A 15,386-nucleotide genomic window follows, 5' to 3' on the forward strand; every position below is an offset into this window, starting at 1 on the left:
GCCATGACGCTGTAATATTAAATGTTAGATAGCAGTTTCTATGTTTTTACGTTGGCAACATTAGTCCCGCGCAAATTTTTTGTGTTTTCATAATCTGTAGTCGTTGTGTTTTTGGATTTACCATCTTGTAATATGTTTGTTCTACATTGATGTCCATTATTAAATGAACAAATTGATTAAAAAATTTATAATTATTTTAATTGTTTGACCTGAGAAACCATTTTGCATTTTCAATGCATTTTGAAAATAGGTATTTTGCATTTTGCATTTGAAATGCTTTTCTAAAAACCATTTTGCATTTTCAAATGGAAAAGTTTTGACCCATTTCCATTTTGCATTTCAAATGGTTTTGGGTACCCATTTTGCACATCTCTGATGGCGAGCATAGGGACAGAAGATGCGAAAGCTGTGGACATTCTTTAAATTGACCCAGCGAATCGTATATACTTGTGAATGAAAGCTTCTATTAGAGACAATGAATGTCACTGCTCGTCACTAGCAGCCCTGATTTTTCGCGGTACATTTCAAATAAATTATGAATAAGACCAGTTGTTTTCATGCACATAATTTATTATTATTGTAGTCTTATAATTTTGGGGGGTCAAAAACCAATCGACCTAAGGAAAGAACCGCCCCTGATTATATACCTACTTATTCTGCCACGGTAGTGTCTTCTTTGAGACGCTGAAGGAAGACAATGTGTTTTTACTTACCGCGGCATTATTGTCAAGCATCCCTTTAACAAAACTTTACTGATATCCAATGCTTATATGTATGCGCCTTTCAAAGAAATATTTCATAAAATTATAGGAATAATTTTCGAAGTGTAATTTTTCTTACCGGTAATGTAAAGAACATTCATAAGACGTCTCATACTTCTAGGGTTGACATCACTAAAGTAATCATCGGTTAGCAAAACTCTGAAATAAAGAATTACACAATATGTCATTCACACATCAAAGTTATAACATGTGGTGTGAGTTTTTTTTACATCATATGTCAATTATAGCGATGATGATTGATTTATACCGGTTAAGATCAGCCGGCCCACTGGAGAGTCCAACTCTGTGAAGGTTTGAATTCATAGAAGAAGCCACAGACTCTGAGATCTTCAGTTTTCTTGCTCCTCGTGTGCTGCCACTGCTTCCGAGTCCCTTCAGTTTCTCTTGACTGGACATGATCTCTGAAGCAGAGGAAAGACGTCGGGCGGAAACCTTTGGAAAATAAATAAGACCATTATAATATATTAAATGACATGCTATGTAGTGAGAACGCAATTGACTTGACAGCAATATTAACACATTATAGTTACTAATTGACAAATTTACCGATCTTTGCAGTGAAGCAGTTAGTTCATCATTGCCACTAGAAAGAGCAGATAACTGAAGTTTTCTCTGCGATGTTTGTTGGGCGATTTTGACTCTTCTGAGAGCTGAGTTTTGGAGGTAAAATGGTAGCTGTACCATATTTTTTAAGTAGTCCCAGCCACCGATGTTGCTCTCGGAAAATGCTCTTCTACTATTAACTTCAACAGCCTAAAAAAAATTAAAAAAATACTAATAGAAATATTTAAAATTCAAATGAGTGGATGATTTTACAAATTGCTGCAAGAAAATATAATTTGATAATAAAATTAAAATGCACACATGAGGGTGGATTTTCTAATGGCCATGAAAATCATATACACTTAAGATTAGTTACAAATGGATTAACTCAAACAAACTGGCAATAAAACCAAGTTAATTAATGTATATAATATTAGCAAGGACCACCACTCAACTGACCTGTGCTAACACAACCTGCCAGGAAATAAGAAAAACAATATAATATATGATATGCATGTAACAGGTATACCAGTGAAATAGGAATGTGTAGATACCTTACTGATGATGTGTGGATCAATGGCCAGTATGATGACGAAGGGACTATGTTGGTCAGAGCAGAGCGTGTGGATTGCATTTAGTACTATAAGAACCCGGTCCTGTTCACAACTGTCCAGTGCATCCACCACAACTACTAACCGAGTTTGCTGACCTGTGAATGCATCTAAGCACTTTGCCTGGAAATAGGAATAAAGATAAAACATGTCTGAATCTCAAATAGGATGGATTGTTTCACAGAATTTGAAGAATTCGCCAAATTTCAAAGGTAATTTTCTAGTTCTCTGAAAGTTCTACATTTCTGTTATTATCATTATTAGCTAGTTTCTTCACAGAACTGAAATAATAATAGAACTTTCACAAACTTGAAAATTTTCTTTGAAATATGATGATTTGTTTAAATTTCATAGTTAATTTTCAAGTTCTGTACACGTTCTATTAAAGTTCTGTTATTATATAATTATTGACCAGCTGCTCTTCATAACTGAAAAAGTAACAGAACTTGAATAGAACTTTCACAGAACTTGGAAATTAACTTTGAAATTTGATGATTTGTTCAAATTCTGTGAAAAAACCCGTCCTTAGTGTAACACTCGACTTTCGTAAACTTGAATATTATTTTTTACTTTCATAAGTAAAATTATAAAAAAGTGCAAATTATTTTAAGGCCCGAGTCCAGAGTCGAGAATCTTACTTGGGTAGAGTGAACGCACAATTATAAGATCCTTATTAACACTTTTACGGAGCCCTTGTCTTTAAACTCACGCGAAAGTGTGTGAGTGTCCTCCGCAACACACTATTGGCCGGAGGAGGCGGTTACCCAGTGCACGTGTTAAAACGTCCAAATATTAAGTAAAAAATATAAATAATAAAGTTTGCGAAGTAATTTCTTTCCATAAATTGTTTTCATGATAAAACTTGGGCATGGTAATCCTTTGCAACGACAAACCAAAGAAGCAGTAATTACTAACTGAAGGAACGTTTCGGTTTACCGGATTTGAAAAACCTTTTAGAGAAGTGACGGGCGTATTTTCGTATCGTTAAAAAGGTGAGACGCTGAAAAGACAATTTCTTTGAAGAATAAAAAAAAATATTGACGATTTCGTTAAAAAATGTGTAATTCAACAAGAAATTTACGTAAAATATAAGCAATTCCATATACACCAAATCATGGGCAGATGATGTTTCCAATAATGGATTCAAGGCAGTAGTTTTCAAAAGAAATCTGTTCAGTCAGCCAGGGTTCTGGTTACGGTAAAAAATTAATGAATATATTTTTAAGCGAGGGTAGCAATATGAACTATGAACCATCCTATACCCGAGGATCTTATCTACTTAGAATCTCACTCCAGAACAGTTTGGCTATGAAGTGATATTCTTTTTTCTTTAATTTTTTTTTGATACAGCATCGAAATAGTTACAAATAAAAATACATTGGTACGTAGCAAAAAAATCTCACAAAGGCAAAGCCTGTGCGTGGGTATTATAGTAGATATTAACATTTCTATTAGAGCGTTAAATGATAATTTACCAGGTCAGTAAGAAGGGTTACTTCTGGTCTGAGAGCTTGTAGAAACCCTTCTGGCTGTCTATCCACGCTTCGCTTTATATGTTGTCTCGGGGAAAATATGAGAGCGGCACCTATACGCCCCCACGTGTACAGATTGGCAACCGCTGTTAGGGATAAAATTGCCCCTAACCCAATCAGAATTCCTTCCTGAATCTTTAAATTTCTGAAAAGAAACAAATTATTCAGACTGACAGTACTTCAGAAAAATGAGAAAAAAAATCTTGCTATCATTTTGCTGAGGCGGGAATTAAACCTCTAACCTCTTGACAAATGCATAGATGTTAAAACTACAAAAGCCTGATTAGATAAGGCATATGTACAAAAATTATGTCCAAATACTGATTTGTTTTGTAAAAAGCAGTTATTTTATTTTTGGTAGTGAAATACTTACACTGGGTCTGACTGGCCATCTCTTAAATATAGAACTAACACAGATATAGCTAATATAATAAATATAAAGCACAGTTCAAATGTCATTACGTGAGGAATGCAACATATTCTTCGCCACCTGAAAAGATACATTCAAAACATTAATCCAAAGATAATGGAACATAACAAAATTGCATATTAGGTATGGTTCTAATTTTGAAACTTTTAATGTAAAAAGTTGGTTCTTACCGCCAGTCGGCAGTGGCTCGTATGGGTTTGGGCCTGAAAGCCCTGTAAAGCCGTGTGCACAGTCGGCCATACTGATTCTCAAGGGCCTCTGATAAACTAACAACCATTTGGATAACAGAGGCCTCTCCTTCCTGAGTACTACTTTTAGCCTGATCCGTAAAATGAAATCTAAAAAAAATTTACTTAGATTAAAAACTTTTTAATGCACATAGCCATATTATATCCATGTAGTCTAATCTCACACTAATACATAACATCAGAGATGTGCAAAATGGATACCCAAAACCATTTGAAATGCAAAATGGAAATGGGTCAAAACTTTTCCATTTGAAAATGCAAAATGCAAAATGGTTTTTAGAAAAGCATTTCAAATGCAAAATGCAGAATACCTATTTTCAAAATGCATTGAAAATGCAAAATGGTTTCTCAGGTCAAACAATTAAAATAATTATAGATTTTTTAAACAGTTTTGTCATTTAATAATGGACATCAATGTAGAACAAACATATTACATGATGGTAAATCCAAAAACACCACGACTACAGATTATGAAACAACAAAAAAATTGCGCGGGACTAATGTTGCCAACGTAAAAACATAGAAACTGCTATCTAACATTTAATATTACAGCGTCATGGCCCCATGTTCAGTATTTGAATCAGTATTTTTTGTAATGGTATCACTCAATTGCCAGGGCTCCTACCAGGGAGCAATTTGACAAATGTAAACTATTTCTCATAGCGAGGTTGAGGAACGACAGATATTTGGGGCTTATGAAAAAAAGATGAGTGGAGATAGTAGGAAGAATGTTGCAAAAAAGCATTTAAAATGGAAAATGCATTGAGAAAAGCATTTAAAATGCAAAATGCAAAATGGTTTTTAGAAAAGCATTTAAAATGCAAAATGGAAAATACCCATTTGTTTGAAATGGATTTATTTGAAATAAAGCACATCTCTGCATAACATGTATATTTAATTGAAAGTATTTTAAAAGATATACATATTGATCTGAAGTTATGGAGAAGTTCTTACCTTATAGGTTGAGCGGGTAAGGAATGCGAACACTGTGGACCAGGCGGGTGACAAAAAACAACTTGAAGAACTAATTTGAGGGAATTAAACTTTTGACTTAAAGCTAACATCACAGTATAAGGCCAGGACCACTCATATCTGTAAAGAAAAATGGGTAGGTTGATGAAAATAATTAGTAAAAAATAAAGTAGAATAATATTCACATATCAGTAATTAGGAATCGTTTCACACTTTGGAGGTGTCGATCGGAATAGTGTATTTGTAGACTTCCAAACATCAAATTATAATTTTTTTTAAATCTAAGATAACTATATTCTCCCTGGTTCTATTTTCCCTTGAATTTTGGTTGGCTTTTGTTACTTACTTTTGACTGGCGAACCACATCACCAACAGTATGACATACAACAGCACAAACAGAAGGGCGGTCAGCGCGATGGACAGCATCCAGGAGGCCCCGGCCACTATGGCCACCAGTCCGCCCAGCATGGCCGCGTGCAATACCCCCCAGCCCACTGCCCAGTTCCAACTCCAGCTCACCTCCACCCATTGGCGGGCAAAGTTTTTCATTTCCTCTGAAAAAATAACCCAGAAATGGATATATATATAATGTTTTGATCGCAATCAAATGATCATAAGCATAAAGATTGTATGAAAAAGATTGTGATTATCATTTGATCATATGTATTATTTTACATTAACCTTTTTTACTTTAACCCTAGAAACCTAACCTTCGTCGATTCAATGATTACGCGACACAAAATATGCTGTCCTTTTTTAACGCATGCGCGGATGATCGTGTCGTTCCTTGCCAACTCAGTGCTCGTACAACTCTTACGGGGAGTGGCCGTGTTCGGCGGGTAAGTGCAGTATTTTTTGATATATTACGCGCATAGTCGTCGTTTCAACGAATGGTTAGGGTTTGTGTGACTTTTTGGTATATTGTTATTGTCGTTTTTTTTGCAGTTTTTTCGCTATGGCTTCGCAAAAATCGCTGTCTGTTGCAAATATTCAACGTTTATTGATGGAAGAGGACACAAATTCATCAGAGGAGTCATCTGTCAGTGAACAAGAAGACAATGTGGAGGTTGATGATGTGGTTAGTGATGTTCAAGATGACCCATCGGACAATGAGGATGACCGATTGGAGGCACAATCACCACCTGTTCTATCGGAAGAGAACTCAGGCAATCAATCGAGTATCTTGACCTTGACACAAAGTAATATCCGCAGTCAAAATCGTCACGTTTGGGCTACGAACAAAGGGCGTACTTCGTGCAGAGTAGCAGCAGTAAATATCGTACGTGTTGCCAGGGGACCAACTCGTGCTGTAAAAGGTATGGTTGAGCCGCTATTATTATTTGAGCAATTTATGACTAATGAGATATTAGAAGAAATTGTAAAATGGACCAATTCGGAGATTGAGATAAAAAAACAAACATATGGACAAATAACATCGGAATGATACTTGTAAAGAAGAAGTCCAAGCACTCATCGGTATTCTAGTATTAACTGTCAATCACCTGAACCTCGATGAAATATTCAACACAGAGTATTCTGGTACAAGATATGTATCGTGTATGAGCAAAGAAAGATGTGACTTCCTTTTGCGATGTCTTCGATGCGATGTCTTCGATTCGAACAGTTACATAATTTATTGTCATAATGCCTCCACATTGGGGCAACATGTAATGAATCGTCGTGATTTTATGAAAAAATTGCATTCACAACTTGTAACACCTTGGAAATACAACTGCAAATTCGTACAATGCCAACACACATAAAAAGTAAAATACAAGATATATTACGTGTCAGCACTGAAATTCAAGATCAAAGTGGTCAGTCTACCTCTAGAAATGACCCTGGATCGACAGAGACTGCCAATTTGCGAAAAAGAAAAGTTTGTGGATTATGTCCGTATAAAAAAAGGCGTATGACGAAGACTTATTGCTCAAAGTGCAGCACTGCAATTTGTGGTGAACATAAAATTGATTTTTGCACTAGTTGCGCTTCAAAAAACTAGTTTTTTATTTTTTCACACAAGGGATCGTGATCTTTTTAATTATTTTTGCCAAAGAAAAGAGGCTGTTTTTATTTTTATTTCTTTATTATTAATTTTCTAAGCATGATCTCAATTCTAGTTTTATAAATACCTAGTGCCTTACTAAAAAAATTTAAAAACAAATATATTTTCCAATTACATTTAAATAAATAGTTTTATTTATCAATATAAACTTTGTTTCATATTTTTTGAAAATATTTTTTATTTTAAATAAGTATTAAATAGATAAAATACTGATGAAAAATTTTTTTGTCGATTCGACGAATGGTTATGTTTACTAGGGTACACACGAACGTTAGGTGTCTAGGGTTAAAAAGAAAGACAAACATTCCGGGGTTACGAACAACCTGAATATATTTGAAAATCTCCTACTACCACTACAATAAGCGGAAAATGTTGCTTGTATTGTGATGGAGGACTTAGTGATCTTTTTGATTATGATCATTCGAGAGTTATGACATTTGATAATATCATTTTGTATACGAACATTTTGTTTATGATCATTTGAACTATAACCATATATAATATATCAAAAAGTCATTGAATTCTATAGGCAAAATGGTCACAGCGATGTTTCGTTTTCAAAAAGGATCGAAAGATGATTAGATCTTTTATTCAAACAAGTTTTTAAATGGAATCAGACCAATTGGACATCACTGGATTGTTTCTGTAAAATGTAAAATTCAAGTTTCACAAAATGAAAATATTTAAAAAGGGCATTACTGCCAAGGGATTTTTTTTTCAGGCTTGATCTTTTTTGCCAAATGAGATATTCTCAATTGATTTTTTTAATAAATTAAAAAAATAACCATAGTTAGTTGGCTCTTTTCTGCATATTATAACACCAAACTAATGTAAAAAAACTTATAATTTTCAATAATCCAAAATTGAAACTCAAAAATGTTGGTTTTGTTATTAAGTAAACGCAATTCTATGATACAATAATTATTCTTATTGTACCGTAATTAATACTCGTGTTCAAACAAAAGACAGAAGAAGACAGAACAAAAAGCAGTGTTGCCAGCATCGGATCATCAAATATTCCAACAAAAACATCATTGTAAAATAAGAATTAATGAACTTGAAAAGTTGAGTAAAGTATAAATAGCCAGTACCTACCCAATGTGGTGGTTTTTTATGGCAACACACAGTGGTGAGCTCTTTCTAATTTTGAATAATGTATATAAAATCTATGAATAAAGGACAAGTAGTAATAATAAAGATTAATTGACTTCAGAAACAAAACCAACGTTCGTAGAAAATTTTTACACAAGGTTCACTCACACAGCACTTTTCGAAAATACACGCATCGGGCTCGTGACGTAACTCGGAACACGCTAGGTAAAGGAAGTCCCGAAACTAGAGATATTTGGTGCCTGAAATAGGTTGTCACTGAGGTTCCACTTACCAAAACACCGATGTCTAGCCGGTACTTTATCCATTTACTTTTGAAAACGGGTATTCAAAAAGAAAAAAAGTGGTGACTAGAGTAATTCTGTGAATTTTTTTTTTACATTAAATCCACACAGGTAGCCCTGAGGAAAATAATTTCCCTTAGGGCCTATGTCATCTCTAGGGAAGCTGTGTAATTGCCGGCAATCCGGGCGTTTATTGCAATAACATAATCATAATCACTAATTGAACTATTTCCTCAAAGATTTCAAAATTGTTTGTTTTTTTTTTTATAATTTTATAATTTTATAATATTTTTCATTTTTGATAAATATTCCTCAAAAAAACCGGTCGCAAAAATTACCAGTTCCTCTGTGAAATAATATTGACGGTTCCAGTGAAAGCAATGGAACCGGTTCCATGTAACTGGGACAAAATACCGACCATCTTTACTTTTGAAACAAAAGGTCACTTGACAGCAGGGGGGTGTAACTCCGATCGAAAATTGTAACTGTAGAAAAGACACGGTAATCTCCATGGCTTGTAACGTCATATTGTTGCCTAACTGTATCCACTAACGAAAAACTCTGAATGTCTTTGGAAAAAACTGTTGACAGCTGAATACTGGCCGAGTGGTACATCTATGGTTGTTTGATATTTGATCTCGAACTACACCGTTGTCGTGTAGTTTGGGGGATTTTAATATATTGTTTATCCAATATTAGCGAGATGTCCGTCAGTTTGTGGCTATCATTTGTGGCTCAATAGGAAGCAAAAGGCCGAGTGGTTTGTTGTGCGTTGCCAACGCTTTGACATCATAATTTGCTAATTTGTAATAGCCTTAATTTTACTTCACCGCAGAAATGAATCTATTTTCTTTTTCAGGCAGTATGCGTATTCCTGCCAGGAATGTGCGTATTGTGAGGCTGTACTGGATCGTGATTATATCACGCTAGGTAGAATTCCATCATTCTACCTTATTCATTAATGATTTAACCTTTATCTATAATTTATTTTCTCACTGAAATAAAAATGGTAATATTTTGACATTTCAAACATTTTTGTTTTTAAAATATTTTAGAATAATAAGTAGGCTCTGGATGAGAATTATATTGTTTATGGTCGCCCCTTTTTTTGAGTTTCCTCTATCTTCGTTGATGGTGTGTGACGTAGTATTGTCACACCAATTTGTTTCATACAAAAAGCCCGAAGATATCCATCTAGGGATTGGTTTATTTATGCTTGACAGCTTGACAGTCGGCCATTGTCCATAATATTAATTATTCATATCGCACCTCATTAATACTCTGGTCGTTATTGATTATTTCCTACTTGAATGTGCCATTTATTATTCGATTATTTAAACACTTTCCATGTTATATTATATATTTCCTATGTTATTTTGTTAAATAAGACTTTCAATTTGGAAAATTGACATTATTTGTCAGACAAAAAGTATCCTGATATTTATAACTGCACAAGGCGCTAATAATCCCGAATCTACATCACATCAATGAGGAAGTAACACAGCAATTATTCCTTTAATTCATCATTAGTTTTAATAAATAATAATTAGTATTTATAATTGCCAACTTCTTATGAATAAATCATTTGTATACACCACACATCCAGAGTCACTCGACCCCGCTTGTATTGCAGTATATTCAAATTTCTCTGTGGAAAATAGATTTCAAGCAACGTCGCGACTTTTTAACCAATCATCGCTCTACCCCCTATGTTAAGTATAAATTTTCTACGAACCTTGAAAGAAAACCCTTAATTTTCAATAATTCGGAATTAGAATTCCAACTCCATGAATTCAGAGACAGGGAACATTGTACAATAATGGTGCCCACACAACATAAAGATTCATAAGGCAATATTGGTGAGATCTTTCTAATTTTGAATACTGTGAAGAGTAGAACTATGAAAAAAGGGGGGAAAAATAATTTGTCTATTTTGATAACTACGACAATAATAAATAAATTTTTGACTATAGAGACAAGAGAACGGGGTCGGAAGTTACCTCTTAGTTTATTGAGTAGAAATGATTTCCCGGACCCCCATCGAGCGTAAAGGCCCACAGTAATGGGCATGGAAAGACTTGGTTCCGACAGCATATCGGCAAGAGCACTACTATACAATTCATATCCTAATAAGCTTTCATTGTCTTCATTTGTATTCAGTCTGCCTGCAAATTCAACAAGGTAAAAAATTAAAGTGATATGTTTTATACACATATGTACATGCATATTAATGAATGCAGAGATATATTTGATCATTTTGGTTTGATAGAATGACTTACGTGCACCAAATATTTGCCCTAAAATAGTCTTTGGATAATTCATATCTATATTGTATGGGGTTTCTTGAGATCTGTTAGGCCGATACAGTAACTGGCTGTGCTTTGGATTTCTTAAGAGGATTTCCACAATAGCCTGAAAGAAGCATAAAAACATTATTTGTATTATCAAAAAATATTCATTCATGGTGTTATTTTGATATTCAATCGTAAAAGATCAATGGTTTCGTTGCTTGTGTGGCACGTAGCGCCGTCTTGTTGAAAGTAAACGTTGTCCAGATCAATACCATCCAATTCCGGCCATAAAAAATCATTAATCATCTATCGATAGCGCAATCCATTCACCGTAACTGTTGCTCCAGCCTCATTTTCGAAAAAGTAAGGTCCAATGACTCCGCCGGACCATAAACCGCACCAAACAGTCACACATTGAGGATAGAGAGGCTTTTCAACAATAATTCTTGGGTTTTCCGAGCCCCAGATGCGACAATTTTGCTTGTTGACAAAGCCACCGAGGTGGAAATGGGCCTCATCACTCAAGATGATTTAGATTTGATTCACTCAAGTGAATTTTAATAATTTCAATGCATCGTTGAAGCGTGTATCGTTCCATTTTTATTAATGGCGTAGTTTCTACTTGTCAAATGTCAAAAAATGACAGCTTCAAAAGTAACATCTACCGAAATAGCGGGCTATTCAAAATAACACCTCTTATTGGAAAACCCTGTATTTGTAGGTTAGTTTTGGATATCTTACGTACCTTGGAACGAGCTCTCATAGCAATATGTAGACATGTGTCACCCTTTTTGTCTGCAGCATTAACTCTTGCTTTCTTGTCCAGTAAAACTTGCACCATATCGGCGTTTCGTGACCTTACAGCTCGAAGTAGAGGGGTATCTCCATCCTGAAAGAAGTTCATACAAAAACAGAAACATTATATTATGGTCACACCAGTTGTATAGCTAAAAAAAGGGTATGTAAAATCAAGATTTTAATTATTTATTTAGCAAAATTATTCTAACACACTTCCAGCTGGAAGGGTAGTTATATCTTTTACGCCGCTCCCACTTGAATGGAGGAGAAGGCAATTTTATATCAATATGTATCTTTATAAGGGTCCTAACTAAAATGTGAACCAAGTCTTCCCCATCTTCAAATTCTTGTCTTTTATGTGGAAGAATATTTTATCAAAGGGAAACTATGAAGAAAACTGCAAAAGTTTTTGTTTTTTTTGTGAAGAATTATGCGAAAACGATTTTTTTTTAATGTAATAAAATACATACAGTTTTTACCCATAAAACAACACCAAATGGCCCAAAACTGACTTTAACTTCAGTTTATGAAGTGGTGTTACAAAGCAGGTTTTAATTACAGACAGTACTTTTATAGTTGGCGTTTGGTGACTACTATTTAAAAAAATATATATGTATTATTATCAAAGATATAACGATTTAAAGTTAAATCAGCACCCATTTTCTAGAACGGGACCGTATTTTCACGTGCTTGAATTGTGTTAAGTCCCTGAAATCCAGTGCGGTCAAAAATAAAAAAAAATATGTGCAGGTGACTCCTACACGGGTCATTGCACTGTGGGTAAATAATACGGTTTGACAAATAGTCCAAAATGAATAATCTCATTCAAAGTGTTAAATTACAATGATCAATAAGAAGTATTTACTCATATGTTATTGTACAAATATTGTTTCAAAAGATCAAACCTTGGTAGATAATTCCAGGTCGGGATTGGATTGCAGAAGTAATTTTAAAATGGCCAAGTGTCCTTTTTCTACAGCAGTATACACGGCAGTCTTTCTATCTTTCCCTAAAACATCAACGTCAGCATATTTCTTAAGTAAAGCTTCCACTACAGTTCTATGTCCTCCCTTAACAGCGTGAATGAGGCAAGTGTCTCCACCGCGATCCTGAAATCAAATAAAAATCTAGGAGTACATAAACAGTACGCATGTCGGGATATAAATTATTTGTGTTTAAATTTTCTGACACCGGTAATCAATTAATTATAATTTATAATAGGTATTGTGTAAACACTAAGACAAGTTGTTTTTTTCAAAGTTAAGTACATATTATGTACTTAACCCTTTGAACCCTTCTTTGTACATACATATATGTATCGGGAAATATGTTACCTGAATGTTGATGTAAGCTCCGCTGTTGAGCAGAGCGGCAGATATCTCATAGTATCCTTCCTTACAAGCTATTGCGAGGGCCGTACATCCATCTTTATCTAAAGCGTTAACATTTGGCTTGTGCTCTAATAACATTTGTACTATTTCTATATGGTTTCCTGCAAAGTAAACAAAAATAATATTACATAAATATATTTCCTTCACAAATGTACCTTTCGCCTTCTATAATATAATTACTATCAATATGTTTTTAAATTCTATCATTCGTCAGTAGTTTATCTCCCAAATCTAGTCTTTTCAGAGATGATAATTTGCGACTGAAAATATGTTAACATCAGTTTACACCTCATTAATCTACACAGGAGCTTTGATAGCTTTGTAAAGCATCCTCCAGATGATATCTCAAATAAACAGCGCTATACAAAATAGCCAAATATTCAAAGGTAAGCAAGTAATTTTTCATAATCCGTATTATTGTTTCTTCAATCCAGAATGAACAAGTTTACCTTGCGTGGCTTGCAGCAGGGCGGTCCAGGAGTACATGCCGGCCTGATCGGGTGTGGCGCCGGCTGCCAATAATGCCTTGGCGGCAATGGCATCGCCGCGACGTGCCGCCCAGACCAGCGCTGTGGTGCCGTACTTGTCTCCACTGTTTGGGCGTGCGCCAGCTGCTAGCAGACGCTCCACTATGGCTGAATGCCCCCTTCCGGCCGCCCATACTAATGAGCTGAAAATAAATTAATTTATTTATAAATAAATATACATGGCACATGAAAGCTATCTATAAATTTGAATGTGCATTGCCATGAGTATTACTGCATATTTTGACAGTTCTCACATAAAATTAAAACTGCTAATTATGCTGTTAATGGTCAAGGTTGGGTTGTTGCAAACTGATGATCAGCACGAGTGTTTACAAACGAATGATCTGCATTCTCGGCCCGTTTCAGCTTTTGATCTAATCGTTATCAGTAGACAAGCATTTGATTACAATTTTTGCAAAAGCTGAAACAGACCCGAAATTCGGTATGTAAATCGGAAATCCAAACATTCTCGTCCAGGTGAAGAGTCCAGTGGCACAGTGTGCCCCTACATTATACATGAAAAAACCACAGTAATACAATTGCTAAATGTATAATTTCCTTTGTTGGATTACTATATTAAGTATGTAATTTTTTTCTTTTTATATTAATCTTATTATATTGTATTATTTTTCTTTATAAGGCAGACAGAGCAATGTATAAACCTGTCTGTTCCGCTAAATTAAAAAATGTTAATAATTTAACCTTTCATCACACGCGTGTAGTCTATGGATCCGCGTTGCAAGCACAGTTGATATTATGAATATCAATTGTATGCATTATCAAAGGAAGGATTTAGGGAAAACATGTAAACGTCGGAACAGATAAAAGGTTAGAAGTCTGATCGGGCATCTCTTCTGAATGACAGATATAATTGTAAGTCATCACTTTATACATTTCTACTACTTATTTTTAAAAAGCTTCCGCAATATAAACCAGTTAGAAAAATAATTTCAGTTCACTATGTCAGCTGCCGCTATTAGATGTTTCTTGACAACCTAGTAACATTGAGACCATGAACCAGAAACAAAACATTTTTGTTGCAGTTTATTGTCAACTGTATTGTTACATTTTGCTTGTTTTGAAACAAATGGACTTTTCACATCAATTTCTAAGAGAATAACAGAACACTTTGCAATGACAATACAATACAAGATGACAAAATATAGTGGCTAAGGCTTTTACAATGTCCCATTATACATTTATATTTATCTTCATTATTTACCAAAACTACAATACCATTGTTTTACTATACAATAGTTCTCACCCCGACTTTGAAGGCCTAGCTTCATTTATATAAATTGTAGAGCCTTTTATTCAAAAAAATTAGATTCATGCGAGAGCTCCGAAGGGGTGACCATAAGTCACCTATACCGGGGTGGGACAGGGTGGGTGTACCTTCAAAGTTCTCACCCCGTATGCAAAATAATGAAAATCTTCATATGAAAAATTTATTATTTACGGTAAAACCAGGAGAAACACCATGGGGGGAGAGAGGCCACACTCATAATATCTTTGAATGTGATGTTTCAAAAACCATTCGATATAGGCTACGGAATAGAGAGAAATCAGTTTGATCAGTTGATTTAAATTGCCACCGAAATTATTTGCAAAAATTGACTTCAGTGACATTTAAAAAAAAATTATTATTTAAGAAATTTATTTATGCAAAACATAAACCTAACTGATGACAGAGTAATAATTCAAATTTATAATATTTAAAAAAAAATTTATTGTCTCATTATGTATCTATATTTTTATTTAAAGATGTACCCCCATACAAACGTAAGATATATGGTGCGTAT

The 15,386-nt window shown here is 34.5% G+C and overlaps 2 protein-coding genes across 8 annotated transcripts in view; one reads left to right on the top strand and one right to left on the bottom strand.

Annotated features, from left to right (window-relative positions):
- Positions 1-15,386, bottom strand: part of Arms (Ankyrin repeat-rich membrane spanning) — a 131,375-nt gene that overhangs the window by 11,475 nt on the left and 104,514 nt on the right. For all 7 annotated transcript variants that reach the window (XR_016302542.1, XM_089634999.1, XM_089634995.1 and 4 more), the window contains exons 5-19: positions 13,507-13,727; positions 13,001-13,158; positions 12,572-12,775; positions 11,614-11,757; positions 10,857-10,989; positions 10,578-10,742; positions 5,465-5,672; positions 5,101-5,238; positions 4,069-4,236; positions 3,842-3,958; positions 3,412-3,613; positions 1,880-2,059; positions 1,329-1,535; positions 1,030-1,214; positions 841-920 (exon numbers count right to left, since the gene is read on the bottom strand). Coding sequence is in view for 6 of the 7 variants with exons in the window: in XM_089634999.1 (XP_089491125.1) it covers positions 841-920; positions 1,030-1,214; positions 1,329-1,535; positions 1,880-2,059; positions 3,412-3,613; positions 3,842-3,958; positions 4,069-4,236; positions 5,101-5,238; positions 5,465-5,672; positions 10,578-10,742; positions 10,857-10,989; positions 11,614-11,757; positions 12,572-12,775; positions 13,001-13,158; positions 13,507-13,727 (2,510 nt within the window). In the remaining variant the exon portion in view is untranslated. The remainder of the gene's footprint in view (positions 1-840; positions 921-1,029; positions 1,215-1,328; positions 1,536-1,879; positions 2,060-3,411; positions 3,614-3,841; positions 3,959-4,068; positions 4,237-5,100; positions 5,239-5,464; positions 5,673-10,577; positions 10,743-10,856; positions 10,990-11,613; positions 11,758-12,571; positions 12,776-13,000; positions 13,159-13,506; positions 13,728-15,386) is intronic.
- On the top strand, positions 5,944-8,743 carry LOC149421671 (uncharacterized). The gene is made up of 2 exons (XM_089635001.1): positions 5,944-5,957; positions 6,064-8,743. Exon 2 carries the CDS (start codon positions 6,074-6,076, stop codon positions 6,560-6,562), a length of 489 nt encoding a protein of 162 aa, XP_089491127.1. The 5' UTR covers positions 5,944-5,957; positions 6,064-6,073; the 3' UTR covers positions 6,563-8,743.

Source organism: Hesperophylax consimilis, chromosome 8 (assembly GCF_061612785.1).
Source record: "Hesperophylax consimilis isolate HC1 chromosome 8, BYU_Hcon_1.0, whole genome shotgun sequence".
Lineage (NCBI taxonomy): Eukaryota > Metazoa > Arthropoda > Insecta > Trichoptera > Limnephilidae > Hesperophylax > Hesperophylax consimilis.

Coding starts and splice junctions, on each gene's coding strand:
- LOC149421671 (XM_089635001.1), top strand. CDS start 6,074: ATGGCTTCGCAAAAATCGCTGTCTGTTGCAAATATTCAACGTTTATTG.